Consider the following 18,729-nt stretch of genomic DNA (forward strand, 5'->3'; position numbering starts at 1 on the left):
AAGCCATTGAGGAGCTGAGGGAGAGAACGTTCCCGGAGTTTGTTTATCACCGCCCGTTCCGGGTGGGGGGCGGGGTTAGTGTGACGTCATGGAGCCGCTGATTGCGTCACGGTGACGTCATACCGCAGGAGGAGCGCGGGTGGGTCCTAAGGGAGGGGCTGGCCCTGTCCCGGTGTGGTAATACGAGGAGGGGGGGGGTAGGATAGGAACTGAAGCATGGGGGGCGGGGTCTGAGGTAATGTGGAGGTTCTGATATCTGAGGAACGATGAGATGTGGTGAAATGTGATAAAATATGTTAAAACGTGATAAAACGTATGATTCCTTCGTTTTGTTTCGTTTTCCACGAGGGAAAAAGCCAATTTCTGTTTGCTTGTTTGCTTTAATTGCTTCTTTTTTATTTAGAAAAGGAAATTTGGAATTTGTTTTATTTTGTTTTGTTTTTCTGAGAGGAAAAAGAAATCTCACTTTTTTTCTGAAAGGAAACTTCACATTATTTTCTAAGGGAAAAATATATTTGCTATTCCTCCTTCCTCCTTCCTCCCTCCTCCTCCTTCTCCCCCCTTCTCCCACACTTCCTCCCCCCCCTTTTCTTCCCTCCCCCCTCCTTCCCTCCGTTCTATCCCTTCCTCCTTTTCCCCTTCTTTCCCCCCCCCCCGCCTACTTCTACCCACTCCTACTCCTCCCCCCCCCCTCTTATTTCCACCCCCCTTTCCCCTTTACCTCCTTTCCTTTTCCCCCGTCCTTTCTTCCCCTCCCCTTCCTGAAAGGAAATTTCTGCTGCTCCTGTGCATTTTTCTGAGGGAACAACATCCTTCCTATTTTTGCTTTTCTGAGAGAAATGTGATTTTCCTGGGTGTTTTTCCGAGGGAAAAGGAGATTTCACTTCTGTTTTGTTTTTGGTTTTTTTTGAGGGAATGAGAAATTCTGATTGTATCTTTTAAACAAAGGAAAATGCAAGTCCATGTTTTTTTGTGTGCATTTTTTTTTCCCTGAAAAAAAGGAAATTTCACCTTTTTCATTTTTTTTTCCCTATGGAAGGGAAAAGACTTTTTTTATTATCTATCTATTTATCTATTTGGTTTTCCTGAGGAAGAAGGAAGTTTCTGGTGTTCCTAAAGAAGGGCCAATCTCTGCTCTTTTCTGTTTCCCCCTTCAAGGAAGAAGGAAGTTTCTTTGTTGTTTTTGTGATGAAAAAATGAAAATTCTACACAAGAACAAGAACATTTCTCTTTATTCTGAGGCAAAGCCTGCAGAACCCTCCAATGTCGCTGAGGAAGAGGGAAGTGTTATTCAGAGTCAACTCTTTGAAAGGGTAGATAATAGCAAGACAAGGGGAAATGGTTTGAAGTTGAGGAAGGGAAGATTTAGGTTGGATGTCAGGGGAAAGTTCTTTGCTCTGAGAGTGATGAGGTGCTGGAACAGCTGCCCAGAGAGGCTGTGATGCCCCGTCCATTCCTGGAGGTGTTCAAGGCCAGGTTGGATGGGGCCCTGTGCAGCCTGGGCTGCTGTGAAATGGGGAGGTTGGTGGCCCTGCCTGCGGTGGAGGGGTTGGAGCTTCATGATCCTTGAGGTCCCTTCCAACCCAGGCCATTCTATGATTCTCCTGAGGGGAGAGAAACATCCACTTCAGAACAGCCGTAACTTTGCCTTTCCCCTCTTCTTTTTCCAGGCACAGAACATGGCAGAGTGGCCAAGGCTGCTGACCTTGGCCCGCCAAGGAAAGTTGAATCTTTTGGAGGCTGCACTGAGGGATGGAGCTGCCACCAACCTACGCTGTGACCGCTCTGGGGACACACTGCTGCACGTGGCTGCTCGCCACGGCCACCTTCACCTTCTGGTTCTGCTGCTGGACACACTGGGCATGGACGTGGAGGCTGCCAATGGGGACTACAAGAGACCCCTCCATGAAGCAGCTTCCATGGGGCACAGGGAGTGTGTCTCCTACCTCCTGGCCAAGGGAGCCAGCGTGGATTGTCTGAAAAGGGCTGATTGGTAGGTGGCCTTTATCCAAACCCTTCTGAGAGCAAAAAAAGCGGAGATGGGGAAGGTTTTGGAGGACAAAATGTGTGAGGAGCACCTGAGGATAATTCAGCAAGACCAAGTGCTGTGTCCTGCACTTTGGCCACAACAACCCCAGGCAATGCTACGGGCTTGGGGCAGAGTGGCTGGAAGACTGTGTAGAGGAAATGGACTGGGGGTATTGATCAACACTTGGCTGAACATGAGTCATTAGTGTGCCCAGGTGGCCAAGAAGGCCAGTGGCATCCTGGCTTGTATCAGAAATAATGTTACCAGCAGTAGCAGGGAAGTGATCATCCCCCTGTACTCAACACTGGTGGAGCTGTACCTTGAGTACTGTGTTCAGTTTTGGGCCCCTTAATACAAGAAGGATATTGAGGCCTTGAAACATGTCCAGAAAAGGGCAACAAACCTGTGAGGGATCTGGAGCACAAGTCTTATGGGGAGCAGCTGAGGGAGCTGGGATTGTTTAATTCTCGTGTCATTAGTGATAGGACCAGAGGGAATGGCTTCAAGCTACGGCAGGGGAGATTCAGGCTGGACATGAGGAAGTATTACTGTTCAGAAAGGGTGGTCAGGCACTGCAATGGATGCCCAGGGAGGTGGAGGAGTCACTGAGCCTGGGGGTGTTCAAGGAAAGGCTGGATGTTGTGTTGAGGGACATGGTTTAGTGGGAGCTATTGGTGATAGGTGAACGGTTGGACTGGATGATCTTTTAGGTCTTTTCCAACCTTGGTGATTCTATGATTCTGTGATCTAGAGAAGAGGAAGCTCAGGGGTGACCTTATTACTTTGTGCAAATCCCTGAAGGGAGGTTGTGGCAAGATGGGGGTTGGCCTCTTCTCCCATGGAACTAGTGATAGGATGAGATGGAATGGCCTCAGGTTGTGCCAGGGGAGATTCAGCTTGGACATTAGGAAATAATAATTCTCCAAAAGAGAGGTCAGGCACTGGAACACGCTGCCCAGAGAGGTGGTGAAGCCCTAAACCTGGAGGTGTTCAAGAAATGTTTAGATGTTGTACTGAGGGGAAATATTGGTGATTGGACTGGATGATCTTGAAGGTCTTTTCCAACCTTGGTGATTCTATGGTTTGTTCAACCCAAAGAGGAGACTAGGGGGAAAACTCATGGCAGCCCACATAGAATTATTAAGGTTGGGAAAGACCTCTAAGATCACCAAGTCCAAGCCATCCTCACCATGCCCACTAATCATGTCCCTCAGTGTTGCAGCTTCACATTCCTCGAACACATGAGGGATTTTGACTCCATCACCTCCCTGGGCAGCCACTTCTAACACCACTCTTTTTATGAAGAATTTTTTTCCTAATATCCAACACAAATTCTGTTCCTGGGAACTATTTGGACAATGCTCTCAGTCATGGGGTTTGAATTTTGGGTGGTGCCGTGTGGAGCCAGCAGTTGGATCCACAATGATCATAGAATGGCCTGGGTTGAAAAGGACCATAATGATCATCTAGTTTCAACCACCCTGCTATGTGCAGGGTTGTCAACCAGTCCTTGTGGGTCCCTTCCAGCTTGGGATGTCCTGTGATTCTACAAATCTGAGGGCAGGAGCCGAATTTAATTCCAGTTCTCTCACTGTTCTCCCCCTGTTTATCATGGAGGTTATAAGTTAGTACTTTGTTAGCAGATCCAATTTAAAAGCTTTGATCTCCTTCAGGTGGTTTCACTCTGTTGTGTGATAGGACTCAGTGTATCTCTTTCCTCTGGAACTGAAATAAGAAGCCAGAAACATTAAAAAAAGAAAAGAAAAGAAAAGAAAGAGAACAACTTTGCTCCTGTTTCCTTCTAGCAAACAGAGACTTTTGGGTAATATTTGCTACTGATAAAATAACAGCATCACGACCCAAGAAAGAGCTAGTTTCTTCAGGGCTTTTATTTTTTTGCCTGCTTTGTAGGAAGCATATCATCAAATGGTGAGTGAATGAGCACTGGGGGTAGAAAACAAGGTCTATTCCACACGTGTGCAGCAGGCCTGGTTCAAATAGAGTGCTGCATACCTGTCAAGCTCTGCTCTTGGGGAAGGAATTCCTTCTAGCACCTTGCAGGAGAAAGCAGAGATTCCCCCTGGCACGAAGGTGAGTGATGCCTTTTTGAAGCTGCAGTAACACAAAAGCAAAGGCAGCTTCCCAGTCCTCCTAATTAGAGGCTGTGCCAGCACCAAGCTGACATCAGGGGGAGCAGAGGAAGGCAGAGATCTCAGAACTGTGTGCAAGCCTGGTTTTCTGTGATAGGTTCACAGCACCACGGATTAAATATGGGACACTGCATACATCCTGGCACTTGTCCTAGCCCTCAAAGTCTCATCTGCATTAAAAATATGTGCTGGTCTGAAGAGCTGTGTGGAAGTAGAGCTGCAGGAAGCAATGAGCTTCAGGCTCAGCTCTACCCATGCCAGGCATTTATCTCTTCTTAAAAATCTCAATCAGTGGAGATTTTTCTCTCTCCTCTCAGCACATCCTTAAAACTGGAAGCATTTGTCCTTGTGTCAAAGCCAAATCTTTCACTGTGGGTTAGATGCTTTGTCCAACAGGCAGAGTTTTTTGTGCTGTTCTTGTGAATGGGGAAATGTATTTCTGTTTGTCCTCAGCTGACACATGTCAGTTGGTGCTGGTGAGCTGGTCATCATTTCTGGGACAGCTCAAGATTTCTATCCAGTCTGTGCAAGCACCCGGAGTTTGATGATGGGGTGAAATTTTTGGATCAATAAAATGGTGAATATGGCTCCCATTTGCAACAGTTAAACCTTTATTATTCCTAATGCTTGTAGGTTAGATAACGTGGTAATTAAAGAAAACAAATTGCTGCTGCTGAGATCAGTAAAATGAGTCATCAACATAGAGCCAAATGCTGGAGATGAAGGTTCACTGCCTTAAGTAACCCATGCCTTGCCTTGAGGGTAAGCCCTCAGCTGACACTCATCTCTGTGCTCTCTCAGGGTCAGCTATAAAACCTGCAACCTCTCTGGTCCTTGCAAGGGAGAATGGAGAAGGAGATGAGGAGTTTATCCTATCCAAAAAGGAAAAATTAGAGGCTGAACCTTTCCAGGCAGGAGTTGTTAATCTGTAATGCATGGGTTCCAGCTGTGAGTAGGTGTGGGATTGGAAGCAGGGCAAGGTGGGCTGTTGTCTGTGTGCAGGTTGTACCTGCTGACCTTGCTGGCCAGGAACCCCACACGATCTGTGCAAAGGACAGCCCTAAAACTATGGGATGGAGAAAATGCTGTTCTGCTGGGGAGCTTGTAGAAATGTTCCTCTGTACCAAAGGTTGTTCCCAGGCACGTGAAACAGGACAAAGCTCTGAAAGTCTGCCTTCTGAAACAATTCCTTGGCATCAGAAGTTTTTGAGTGGCATTTGTTGGCACTCATGCTAGGAGAAGTGGTGTTGTCCATGGTTTACTACCTACAACCACAGCTGACCCTCTGGATGACAGGGGTAGGATGACCAGGATAGGAAGCACTGCTTTTAATCATCTCTTTTCTTTCAGGACTCCCCTAATGATGGCTTGCACCAGGCAGAACCTGGAGGTGATCAAAGAGCTCGTGGAGCACGGAGCCAACCCGCTGCTGAAGAACAAGGATGGGTGGAACTGCTTCCATATTGCAAGCAGGGAGGGCCATCTCCAGGTCCTCCAGTACCTGTTGGCTGTGTCCCCGAGCAGCTGGGACACAGAGAGCACCATCAGGAGAACACCACTGCACACAGCAGGTCAGGAGAGTCCTGTCCCCAGTGCTAATGAGGTTGGAGGGTCCTCAGTTCCCATTGCACTAAATTTTATCTGTGTGCTTATCCCAATTTGGTTCATAGTCTCACCAGTTTTTGTAAGAGATGCATCTCTCAAACCAATCCATCCTTGTCCAGATGCTCCGTGGATCAAGCCTTTGTGGTAAATCTGAAGAGCAGTAGGGTTGGTAGGCTCAGCACCCAGTAGAATTGCATTGCAGGTTTTGTTATTTTTGTGCTCTTCTTAAGAAGGGAGGTAGCATTGAGTGGGCAGAAATACAGACTGCTTTCTGCATAGGTACTCTGTGCTGGGAGAACACTGAGGCTGAGTCTGCTGTGCCCAATTCCCCCTTTAAACCCTTTTCTGTGGCTTAAAAGGGAGATATATGGGACCTATAAAGGGGATGACCTGGTCTAAAGAACTTCAGACATTATCTGTAGGCATGGTAGGAGGCAGAAAGGCACAGTTATCTGAATGGCAACCCAGAGGCAGTTTGTGTTTGGTTTCTGGCTTTTGAACTTTCCTTCCATCGTTGTTAAGAACTGGATGCCTAACTGATGAATGCCACACAGTGTACCTCAGTTAAGTCCTTCAGGCTTTAATAAGTTGAATGGCCTCAAAATCTGTTAATTCAGAATTAAGTTTGTCCTTCCACATCTTGTTTTGCTTGCAGAGTAGCAGGTCTGCTTACCCACAGACGTGCAAGGTCAGCCATACAGATAACACTTGTGTTTCCAGGGCAGAAATCCCATTAACTCTGCCCTCCAGAGATGCAGTGGGATGATGAAGGGGGTCAGGGAAGGGAAAGATGTATAACAGCACTTTGGAATGATAGTGTGGGGCAGCCTTGGGGCTGCAGGATGATGGCTTACCTGAAACTGAAATGTGCTGTATTCCTGAGTGGGGATTTGGCTTTGTTTCCTGGGGCTCATCCATGCCACCATGGGAGATCTGAGCATGGGGAGCCACTGCTTAAAGCCACAGCTGCCTAAATTCATTTCCCAAAGACTGTAATAGGGATTGACTCTCCAGAAAGACCCGAGGTATAGGGAGGAGTCCTCTGCTGTGCTGTAATTAATCTGTTGGGTATATCACCCTTTTGGCTGTCATTCTTATCACTTCTTCAGCCTTCAGCAGTCGCCTGTCCACCACGCTGTGCTCATCAGCAGTGACAGTCCCAGCCTACAGGCACTGACTGCTCCGTAGTCCTTGGGCTTGACCTAAGAGTGAAAAATAGCTGATGTGCTGTTTGATGCTTCATGCTGAGTGGTGAGGAGCAGCTTGCGTGAGTGAGAAATGGGTAATCCTTGCTTATCTGTGTGTTCTACTCTCCCTGTGTAATCCCAAGTCTTCTGCCCTCGTGCCTGCATCAGTTGGCTGGGCTCACAGCCCCTCTCAGACTTTATATGGATGTCCAGAATATGGGGATGGAGCAATGGGTATAATATGGGTGAGGAATTTCCTGCAGAACACCTTGAACTTGAAGTATCTTTTCCTGCCTCCTAACACTTGGGATATGGGGCTACAGGCAGCAGCAGTGTGCTCTACCTCGAGTTATCTCTACCCCACCATGTTTGACTTTCCCCATGGCAAAGCCTTCAACACGTTTTGTGTTGATTTCCAGTCATTACAACTGATATATCCACTTCAGACTGAGCCACAGTGGAGCAGCAGCTGCTGCAGAAGCAATGGGGCAGCAGGAAAGCCTGGAGCTGTTAAACCACCTTTGCCCCCAGCATCACTTTGACTCAGGAGCACGCTGGAGGCTGCTGCTCATTGCATGCACTGCTCAGTGCTGCTGCCAGCATGCAGACACAGCTCCCAAGGCACGGGCGAGGGGCCAGAGGCGATGCTGGAGCTGCTGGGGGAAATCATGTCAGATGAGCTGCCTTCTCCATGAGTTTACATCCTTGGGTGTGGATATGAGCTCGTTAACCCGTGACCAGGCCAGCTGCCTTCCTGGCACCATTATCCCTGGGTAGATGGTGGGTAATATTCTCCCCTTGCCATTTATTTTATTTTTTTTAGGCTGATTCTTCAAGCGTTGCTTCTTCATACATCCATAGCCTGAGGCAAGAGAGGGGGGGAGATGTAATTAGAGGAAGTGGAGTGCTACAGCAGATCCAAGCACAGCAGCTTTCTCGTGTCTCTGTTGCTGTTCAAGGATATAACTGTGTTGCTTGGGTGGCTTTTTCTTTTTTCAGACAGCTTGGTGTGTTTCAAAAACACACCTTTTTCACAACTTGATTCTGCCTGAATTTACATCAGCCCAGGTGAAGGGCTGCTGTGTGGGAAGGGAGCAGGAAAACACAGCCAACGTCAGGGAGGGTGGGAGTGCTGGTTGGGCTTTCAAAGAGCAGCTATTGTGCAGCCACATCTGAAGGTTATTGCTGTTAACACATTCACTGGGGGCTGCTCTTCTATGGCATGGATAAACAGCCTGATGTCGCAGCCCTGAGCTTGGCTTGACCATTTATTCTTTATTTCATTTGTTTTGCACAACGACCTGCCAGAATACAAAAACCCACACATACACCCAGACAAAAAAAATAAAGCCTGATTAAGGCTGTCTGTACATTGCTGTAATATGAAGTTTATTTAAAAAAAAAAAAAAAGAGGCTATTTCAGTGTGTGATGTTTGCATCCTCCCCCACTGCTGCTCTGTTTTGCCTCGGAGATGCTGTCTAGGCGAGGATGCTTCGTTAAGATGATGAAATGGGAGGGATGGTCGGTCTGAGTGGCTGAGGAAGGGTGCAAATGCCATCCAGCTCTTCACCATCTCTTTGTGTTGGTTTTGCATCTCATAGATTTCACTTCAGGGATTAAGGAATACCGGGCAGGAAAAGATCTTTGTGTCAGCTTAATTGTGTGTACTCTCTCACGCGTGCAGTCTGCAAGTAGAAGCAAACGGGGCTGATATGCATACTTTTCCCCTGTTTTACTATAGGATCAGCAGAAGAGAAGGTTTGAGACCCAGAGGCAATGTTTTAATTACAAAAATAAAAGCAGAAGCTTTGAATACGAAGCCTCTCAGACCTCCTCCCTGCCTCATGAATAAGCCAAAAGGGTCCGAAACCTGATTATGTTTCACCGTAGGCGGACGGCGACATGGAAACATAAATTACCCTTTGCTTCCTCTCTCTCTCTCACAGCAATGCACGGCTGTTTTGATGCTGTGGAGCTGCTCCTGGAGCGGTAAGCAAGCTTCCTCCCAGTGCTACATCTCCTCTCTCCCCCTCCTCCATCCAGCCACCAGCACACAAAGGGCGTTTATTCCATCCGGGAAGCTCAGCTGCACAGCTGCTCTGCATGCGATCCCGAGGCTGTCTCCGTTTCTTCCTGGCTTTTCACGGCTGGTGTTGGGCCTTGCAGGCAAACAGCAGCTTTGGATGGGCTCAGATGGCCTCAGACCTCGCTGTGACATAAGCCCTGGTTATATAACTCGGCTCTTCCTCTGTGCTGATTCATTCCTGTTGCCTCCAGTGTGGCCATATGATAACAAGGAAAGAGTTTTCTGCCCAGCTTGGTCTTTGTGCATCTCCTCCAGGCTTTATTTCCAGGCTTCAGCTCCTGGGAGACTGCTGTGAAGTGGCTTTAAATCAGCCTATGCCCAGTCATCCTGATCCTGTTGCCTTCCTAAATAGTACTGCCTGCTGCAAGAGCTGGAGCAGCTTTCCCCAGGCATTGCAGCCACTGCAACCGTTAGCCTTACTCATCCCAGCCTTGTTAATTCATGTTCATGCTTTGCCCAGCATAAATGCAGCCCTGTGATTTGAGCCAGGCTTTCAATTTTAATTCGCTCTTCTCTCATTTCAACGGAGCTTTAGCCTCGTTGAGACCTGTGGGCATTGATTTTGTACGTGGCATTGTTGTGTGAAGCTAAGATTTCCTCCTCTGCAAGGTCTGGGTGCACCTTAGTCCTTCCAGCTTCATCTCTTTGAGGAGCAGGGGAAGTGAAAATATCTGTAGAGCCTGAATGAGCTGCACTGGCTGAGTACCACATCTCTGACCCTAAAATCCCTAGCTGGCCTGCATCTCAGATTGTAGTTTGCATGGTGTGCAGATGGGCTCTGTATATCTTCTCATTTATCCACTGATGATCTGCTGCCCCACCAGTGCAAAGCAACTGAGACGGTGAGAATTTTGCACCTGCCACCAACTCTGTCCTGGCTTTTGCCTTCTCTCTCAGGTGCCAGTACAAACCTGACAGCAGGGACAATTGTGGAGTCACACCCTTTATGGATGCTATCCAGAACGGGCATGTCAACATTGCTCGACTGCTCCTGGAAAAACACCAGGTAAGTGCCAAGAACTTCTGCTCCATTGTCCAGTGACCTGAGCTAAAGCTGTCAGGACAGGTGATCAGTTTGTAACCGAATCGTAACAAGGCAATTCAGGCAAACTTCCCGTGGAAATGAATGAGATTTTGCCAGCAGGAGTGGGCTCGTGTAGGAAACCTCATCCTGGGACTGGGAAATGTCCCCTGGCTGATGAAGGGGGATGGAGGGACAGTGGCAGGGAAGGACAGGACTTGCCCTCTGCTGCAGGGACAGCGGTGTTAAAGCTAGAACTGACTCTTGGGAGTGCCAGGGCTCAGTATGAAGGCTCCTCTGGCCACACTGAGGGTGAGTAAACCAAAGGCACATTGCTGAACCAGCAGCAGCTCGGCTCTGACCTCCCTCTCTTGAGACAGCTGCTGCTCCCATCTTTGTCTCCCAGTAATCTCCTATTTCCTCCGGCACACAAGGCATAATAGGGATGTCATTAGAGCCAATTGTGCATGGTAGGAACCAGACCACTGCATTATTTATTGAGTGCTGAGATAATGTGAGATGGTTGGAGACCACCTAATGGCTGATTCTCACGGAGGTGGAGCTGTTCCTCTCTTCTCACCCCTTCTGCTATTTCATGGCTTTTCTTCTGCACCAATTCCAAGGCTTGGACTCTTTGCAAATTGCTGGCCTGGCAGAAAGCTGGCATGGTACAAACAGTGAACCTGCCTGTGCCACACTGAATTGGCCAGCTGAGCTGCCAACATGGCATTGGATGGGCCAGAAGCACATAAAGGGAATGTGGGACCCCAATTCTCTAGCTGCATGCAGCAGGACAGGCCTGCAGAGACAGTTTGGTACTCTAAATATGTTCAAGTGCTTGTTAACTTCAGGAGATGTTCCTGCTCTTGTGTTTGTGTATCAAACAGTATGAAACGTTTGCTAATATTTTTTTTTCAGTCTCACACTTCAGACGATGAGGATGGAATTGTTGATTTCATTTCCTCATTCTGGTGCCCTGGCTTACAGCCATGAAACCAGCACTGGACACATTAATGGCAGTACTAAATGGTAGTAAGACTTCCTAGGTCAGACCATGAGACTGCAAGAGGATGTGTTATATCCTTTTAGACAAGTATGCTGTGGATTCTCCCTATTACCCATCTTGGTTTTGTGTCTTTGTGGTTGCATTTAGAGACTCACAGAAGAGATTTCTTGAAGTCTTCCATCCATCTCTCTCCCTTGAACCTACATCCAAATTCTTCTCCTCTGCTGCAGAGGCTGGAGATGGGTTGTTTCTCACTGCTTTGGCTTGGTTCTTCTATTTTGACACTACTCTTGCTTGTCTCTTAAGCTCAGCAGAGAGCTGGCTCTGGTCTGCAAAAGTGCTACCAAACCTGGTGTCACTTGGTGGCATCTCCTGTGATCACTGTTGCCGCTGCGGCTGTGGCAGGCAGACTCTGCTTGTCCTTCAAAGTTTGGCCAAGCTGTTCATTGCTTTCCTTTTCCCCCCTTCCCTTTGTTTCAGGCTTGTCCCACAGCCGTGGATGCTCTGGGTGCTCAGCCTCTGCATCGGGCAGCAGTCACAGCACAGGATGGAGCCATCCAATTCCTTGTCTCTGAGCTGCGTGTCGATGTCAATGGGAGAGCAACAGCTCTACAGCTGACAGCACTGCACTATGCAGCCAAGGTTTGTCCTTATCCCTCTGTTTCCTCTGCAAAGCCTTTGACAGTTGGTGCACTACCATCAGGCATCTAAAAGCTTAGGTGTTTGCCACTGATGAAGGATTTACATCCCTAGCTCATCCTCTGTCCTTGTCTGTTTGTTTCTGGCCAACCCTGTACCCTACTCAGTGTTTTTCAGACCCTTATCAAGTGTGACCAGCTGTCTGTACGGTGGTGGATGTCTGACTTGCTTTGTTCACCACAAATCCTGGCAGTATCTGACTGTGCTGAGGGTGGGTGAACCCCCCTGCATGGAACGTGGCTGAGTGGCACTGAGTGAGAGCAGAGGTGGGTGGCAATAGGGCAGTTACCTTTACCGCTCATACAGCTGGTCATGCTGTGGGTAAGACTCAACTCACATCTCTGGAGGGAATCATTCTTCCAATCTGTCACCTTTGGACCAAAATGTAGTGTCTGGAGGGAGTCCACTCTGCTGGTTAATGAGAGCTGTGGATGTGAACAGTTCATGAGAGGTGATGATTCTTCACCAGCTTCATCTCTCACCTGACAGGATAGGATTGGTGGACACTGCTCAGATTTCTTTCTCTTCTTTCTTCAGTCTTGTTGGTTTGGACCCTGGTGGATCAGAAGCTGGTTTCCACGCCAGCAGCTTGCTGAACAGAAAAAGCCTCATGTGCTGTGAGACACTGTTTGACCCAGGAGGTCGGATTCTGGCTTTCCTGTAGCCAGACATGGGAAAAGAGATGTAGAATGGTGGAGGGAGCTCCCAGTGCTTATCAGTGTCCTTCATACAACAGTTGTTTGGAATTCCAGTCAGAGTTGTTTGAGCTTTCTCCTCCTCTTGTCTCATGCCTGTGAAGAGTAAGGCTGTGCATCCTGCAACGCTCCCTGGGCATGCAGAGCAGATCCCCAAAGCCTCCCTGCTGACCAGGATTCCCCTTGAGGGCCTGCTGTCTCACTTCTGCTTTATGCTGCTGGCTGCCTGTGCTCCAAAGGAAACATCCCTGCTCAGAGCCCAGCATGTCAAACTTCACAAGCTCAGAGTCTTGTAATGGGAATGGAGCAGCATCCCCATGCAAAAGCATCAATGACACTCACTGAGAGTGCTGGCAACAGCATTCTCCTCCAGCAGGACCCAGCCGTGGCATTTGCTGGCTCCCACAAAGGAAGCTTTTCTCCCATGCTCTAAGAAACCATGTTGAAAGCCCTTTTGGTTGCCAAGGGTACGTTGAACAGCAAAGCCATTGGGGAAAACAATGTGCCTTGGAGAAGATCCCAGCTCTGTCTTGGCGAGTGGCTGATTGGGGAGCAATTTGATGGGCTTCTCATCCTTCCCGAGGCTCAGTGTCACTTTATATTTACAGCATCATTTGTTTTGGTGTTTGGGTTTTTTTTTTTGTTGTTTGTTTGTTTTCTTTATTATTTTGCATTTATAAATACATGAAAATCAAATTATGCTTTCAACTCAATTTGCTGCTGAGGCTCTGGCAGCGAAAGCAGTTCCTGGCTTTGCTGTTCTTTGCCACTGAGGGGGCCTGTGCATGCAGCAGGGCAGTGGGAATGTGATGCTACTGAGTTGTATGATAATGGGGGAAAGAGTGGGTGGTAGGGATAAAAATAAGGGCCTTCCACTCTCATGCCACATTACAAAGGCTAATTCATTGCAGGGAAGAAGGAAATACAATTATTTAGGGAGAGAGGATTTATTTCAGGCCAAGCTTGTGCAGGCAGGAGGGGTGTGAGGGCTGCATTGCATTTCCCCCTGCAGCATTTACATTTGGCTGCTGGCAGAGGCATTGTAGAGAGCACCATGGGTTGTGCTGGTGTTTGAGTGTGGTGTTGTCCATCTCCCAGGGCATTACAAATGCTGGAGCAATCCTTTAGGAAGTGTGGATGTCTGAAGGTACTGCAGATAGAAGCACAGCAGGGCACGTCAGCAGCAGGTTCTTCTCTCTGAGCCGAGATGCACCTCAAGAAGAGCAGCTGTAGATCAGCTGTAGATCTCCATAATACTTGCAGTAAATTTACAGCATGGGACAACAGCAGTTCTATGGTGACATTGTCCTTTTAATAAGCAGCCAGCTGTCCTTTATTAAAGGTAAGTCAGGGATCCTAGGGCTCTGTGGCTAGCAGGAGTTAAAAGCATTTTAATTGAGTTACTCGATGGGAGGAGAGGAAAAGGCAGGATCTGTTGACAAATCAGTGCACTAATTTGCTATTAAGAAACGTCTTTAGGTCTTGTCACCCAGTGCTAAGTCAGAGGTCATTTGTGCATTAACTCCTTTGTAGCCATCAGCAAAAGCAAAACTGCTCTGGGAGATGGTCCTCCTCTGAGTCTTTAGCTGTAACACCACCACCAGAGGCATCCCTGCACGGTAGCATCAACTTAAATACTTGCATTGCTTTTAATTTGAAATTGTGAGGAAAAAATTGCAGATTATGCTCCTGGGATGCCTCTTGCTTGCTTCTCCTGGCCTCTGGGTCAAAATTGCTGGCAAGGGCTTCGCAGGAAGGCTGAGCAAAGGCTGAGCTGAGAGTCCTATAGCAGCAATGTGGCCATGCGTGTGGGCAGTCCCTGGCTAATGGAATGGATCTGCACAGCTACGAGCATACAACAAAGATTTCCAGCTGCTCTAAGATCCTCTGGATCTTGTAACAGCTCCTGGTGGTGCCAGATTTGACCGTGGCAGATTCACTTTGCATCTGTGCCTTTCGCAGGTACCTGGAGATTGCCTATGTGGCCTTTTTCTTTTCAGGCCTGCGTCGTTTCTTCTAAATGCAAAGGAACTGTGCTGGTTTTGCTGAACAAATAACCCACGTGCCTGTGCTCACCACTGCAGGAAGGACACACGAGCACCATCCAGATGCTGCTGTCCCTGGGTGCCAACATCCACGCAAAGGATGGGAAGAACCGTTCTGGTAGGCATGCTGAGCTATGTGTTCACACACTGTGTCAGGAGCCTCTAAAGCAGCCCGTGCTGCATCTGCTCTTGCAAGGAGCTTCCAGGTGCATGGATGCAAAAGGCTCTTGGAGCAGCACAGCGTATGAACCCTGTTCTTTTTTATAAAAAGATTTGTCAACTTTCATTTAGTAGCTCTCTTCTTGCTGGACTTTCTGATGTCTACTGGTGTTTTGGAGCCTGTGCTGGGGCTTTTCCCCTCTGTGGATGCACTCATTTGGCTTTCTTTTTATGCAGCTGCTTATTTTGCATGAAGCTTTCAGGAGTTTTGGTACCCTTCATCAAGCATGGTTGAAATTAGGCAGCTCAAAACTCTTAAGGTGGGCAGACAGACATGATTGCACGATCTCTAAAGCCTTATCAAACTGCCTAGGAATGGCTTATGAGCAAATAGTAACAGAGAACTTGAAAGTAAACAGAGTTGCTATAGTAGTACCAGTGAGAGTATGAGGCATCTCTTGCATCAGCATCTCTCTCAAAAAAGAGTATATAGAAATGGTTTCAACCACTGCTAAAATTGGCAACTTCCCCAGCCTTCAGGTTTGCTTAATGACACGCTTCAGTGGTGAGGTTGAACAGTCTTGCAACTCTCAGTCTCTCCCCTCACCCCCTCAAGTGAGTAAATTTGGGTTTTGCTGAGCTTGTCCAGCCCTGGGACGTTTGTGATGTTCTCCTCATACCCTGTTCTCCTCTGCTGCGTTTGTGTCAGTGTATGCTGGGGTGTTTCCCACCCTAATCTGCTCCTGCAGCAAAGTGTTCTACATGAATTATCCTGCTCCACAACAGCAGGAGCTAATGACCCTCAGCATCGAAGATACTCACCCTATGCAGGTTTAGATCAGGAGGATAAGGCTGGCCCATGCTATAACAGGACTATAGGGCTGCCTAACTGTGCTGGAGCTGAACTGACTCAGCCTGGAAGGCTCATTGGGATAAGCAGACTGTGAGCAGTGCTGTTCCAGCCTCCTCCTATGGGATGCTCTTTGCTGTATGCAGTACAGGGAAACCTTTCTGATTTACTCCTCAGCCCTGGACTGAACTGGCAGGGTGCCTGAGCCCATAACGGACCCAGGTCACATCCAGCATCTTTTCAAGCCACTTTCTCATGCATCACTGTTAAATCCACCCCAAATACAGAGCAGTAAGACGCCCACAGCTAACATGAGCCCATGGGCCTTCTGCTCTGCTGCACAGCCTTTCCCTCTTGACATCAGCACCCTTTTCCCGTGACTCAAAATGATCCAAGTTGGCTTAAATCCTCCCAATCTGTTTGCAAACCTGTTTTGCTTTGGCTCAGCCAGCTTAGTATCACTTGATGGGTTGGAGGGACAGCCTGAAAGGAGGAGGTGGGCAGGTCATAGCATTTCTGCCAGCATGGCTGAGCTTGAAACTAGAAGTATCCCATGCATTTGTGGGTTCAACCATCCCACTGGGAAGGCTGTGGCAGCTGAGCCATTGTACAGCTGCTTGGTTGAAGTTATCTTTCGGTGCATTTCTTCTGATAATTCGATTTCCTTCACTGAGGATCCAACATTTGCTTCTGAAGTGGGCTGAAGCTGAAGCCAGCATGCAGTCTCAGTTCCTTTTTGACATCCTGTCTCTCCCACAGCCCTGCACGCAGCGTGTTCTGGGCAGCATGCAGCTGCTGCACAAATCCTGCTCAGCACAGGGCTGCAGGACAACGAGGACAGCACGGGCACCCTGGCACAGCAGCTTGCAAGGAAACCAGATGTCATCCAGGTTTTCCAAAAAACGAGTGTCAACTCATGAGGCCAGCTGGGAAAAAGAGAAACCCACTTCATTTCAGCTTGGTATGTTTGTAATTGTTTAATGAGTGTTTGTATTCATGTTTAACACAGTGGATTTTTGCTCAGAGACTCAGCAGAGGAATCAAACTTAGCACTTGGAAAATGATTTATGGGGAAAGCATGTTGTGAATACAGTTATTTCAATGAGAGGATGAATATGTTGGGTGTGGGCTGTTGTGCTCCTGTTCTGACCCCATCTTTGTAAGCTCAAAGATGCTCTTCTTTCACTTCCAAATTTCAGGGCTGAGCTACACCTCTTCCTATGCAGCAGCAAATGCATCCCAACAGCTGCAGCTTCCCAAAGGAAAACCATCAGAGGAAGGTGCCTCGTGGGCTGCTGCAAGATGATCTCTGGGCACCTGCAGGGCTTGAACCCATTGGAGCCTGCCCAGCTCTCAGTGCAGCCTGACATCCTGAAGGAGAAGAAACCTGCATCATTTTTACAGCCCTTCATGTAGCTGCTATCTGCAAATCTGTTAAGCTGCCGTGTTTAAAAGCCCCTGAGAAAACATGGTGCAGCAAAGCTGAGCTCTGAGTGCCTCCCTTCGTCAGGGCTAAGCTGCTGTGTGGATGAGTGCAGGGAGACTTCAAGCTGCATCAGCCTTGTACGTGGCCCAAGCTTGATCCCAAAGCCTGCTGACATCAACAGAAAGACCTAAGCCTTGTGGGGATCAGAGTGAAAAAGAATTATTAGTTATTCCAGATGTGCCAAGCAAGGCTTCCTCACCAGCAGTGAAAAAACTGCTCCTTGAAGTGCGAGGGGCAGTGGTTTGATATGTAATGTAGCCACTAAGTCTGGAATGTACATAAAGGTAAGAGCAACTAGAGTTGTTTAGTTTCTTTGTATCTGTATGGAACAAGAAGCTTTGCCAACCACAGTCCTACCTGTAATGTCAAGTTGTAGCAGGCAATGCTATTCCCCAGTTTAGTTGACAGCAGATGGTGAAAAGGAGAGGCCTGTGAGCAGGCTGGGTTTTGCTCTGCCCCAAGCCCTGGTGCTCACATCGTGGCTTGACGCTCAGCTCCTGTTTTCCCAGGAGGATTTAAGATGATGCTGAGCTCTGTTTGAGTGAGAAAATCCCCACTCTGCATTCCCTGGAACAGAATTTGCTGTGATGATACTGAGCTGGGTAACAGCACTGTGCTCCTCGGGGACCTTTTAAATTGGAGCACAAGTTGGGGTGCTTTTAAGGACCAGAATGGACCTTCTGTTAGCAGAGGTTTTTAACCACACCTTTCTTTCTCCATCTGTGACATGAAGGAGATTCTTTGTCACCGAGGAGGATAAGAAATGAGTGCTGGAAGGTTCTAACAGTGCAGTGGAAGCTGTGCCAGCCCCTTACCAAGTGGGTTTGTTCCTCTAAAGATCCTCAGTGCTTCTAGAAATCTGCCCTTCGTGAAATAGTAATTCTGCAGCCTGTAACTGCTTCATTCCCATTTTCTGTGATGTTAGCAAGCCATGAAATAGCTATTTTCCCCTAATGTTCCTCCTAATGAGCTCAGCTTGCTTGTGAATCTGAGCTTTTATGAGAAAGCAAATGAGAATATTTAAATCTGCCTTTCATGGCTCCCAGGGCCGTGGCAAACACCTGGAAATTAGAAAAGGGAGCTTGAGTTGTCTTGCATTATTTGTGAGGTGCTTTACACTTCTGGAAGCGCACCTGTGCACCATTGCATGGCTGTGTGTGTGCCCATTGCACTGGTGCACACTGGGTGCCTGCCTGTTGCAGTGTGCATCAGTGCAATGCACCCATGCATGCATGTGTGCAGGCAACCATTGCATTGATGCACACGTGCACATTGGGTGCCTGCCTTTGTGCACTGCACTCATGCATGTTGCCCATAGGCAGGCATCCATTGCACCGATGCACACGTGGGCATTGCACTTATGCAAGCACCTCTTGCACCGATGCCTATTTTCACATTGCAGCTGAGCAGGAACCCATTGCACCAATGCACATTGCACGCGTGCAGGCACCCAGGGCACTGATGCACACATGCAGCACCCATTGGCACACATCGCCGTGCACACAGCCATGCGTTGCATGCAGCCGTGCACAAGCAGCACGCGCGTGCACGCGCCCCTCGCACCAAACCCCGCAGCGATGCGCGCGCCGCCCACGTGACCCCTCCTCCCGCGCTGCGACGAGCGGGAGGGAAAGCGGAGGTTCGGGTTGGAAGGGGGGGAGGGAAAGGATGCAGCGCGCATGCGCGCCGCGCCCCCACCACGGTGGCACG

The 18,729-nt window shown here is 48.4% G+C and overlaps 1 protein-coding gene across 5 annotated transcripts; it reads left to right on the plus strand.

Annotated features, from left to right (window-relative positions):
* On the plus strand, positions 1-18,193 carry ANKRD16 (ankyrin repeat domain 16). Of its 5 annotated transcripts, none has more exons than XM_048951062.1 (9): positions 1-139; positions 1,671-1,993; positions 5,530-5,750; positions 8,919-8,961; positions 9,956-10,064; positions 11,566-11,727; positions 14,564-14,642; positions 16,293-16,494; positions 16,733-18,193. In XM_048951062.1, exons 2-8 carry the CDS (start codon positions 1,680-1,682, stop codon positions 16,451-16,453), a joined length of 1,089 nt encoding a protein of 362 aa, XP_048807019.1. In that variant the 5' UTR covers positions 1-139; positions 1,671-1,679; the 3' UTR covers positions 16,454-16,494; positions 16,733-18,193. The 5 variants fall into 5 exon arrangements, 3 of the variants coding, with proteins under 3 accessions (XP_048807019.1, XP_048807041.1, XP_048807030.1); XM_048951073.1 differs by lacking the exon at positions 1-139 and adding an exon at positions 229-235; XR_007378138.1 differs by lacking the exon at positions 16,733-18,193 and having other exon boundaries at positions 14,480-14,642; positions 16,293-16,336.
* Positions 18,194-18,729: the final 536 nt, after the last annotated feature.

This window comes from Lagopus muta, chromosome 1, assembly GCF_023343835.1.
Source record: "Lagopus muta isolate bLagMut1 chromosome 1, bLagMut1 primary, whole genome shotgun sequence".
NCBI lineage: Eukaryota > Metazoa > Chordata > Aves > Galliformes > Phasianidae > Lagopus > Lagopus muta.

Coding starts and splice junctions, on each gene's coding strand:
- ANKRD16 (XM_048951062.1), top strand. CDS start 1,680: ATGGCAGAGTGGCCAAGGCTGCTGACCTTGGCCCGCCAAGGAAAGTTG. Junction 5,751..8,918: donor AACACCACTGCACACAGCAG/GTCAGGAGAGTC, acceptor TCTCTCTCACAG/CAATGCACGGCTGTTTTGAT. Junction 14,643..16,292: donor GGATGGGAAGAACCGTTCTG/GTAGGCATGCTG, acceptor TCTCTCCCACAG/CCCTGCACGCAGCGTGTTCT.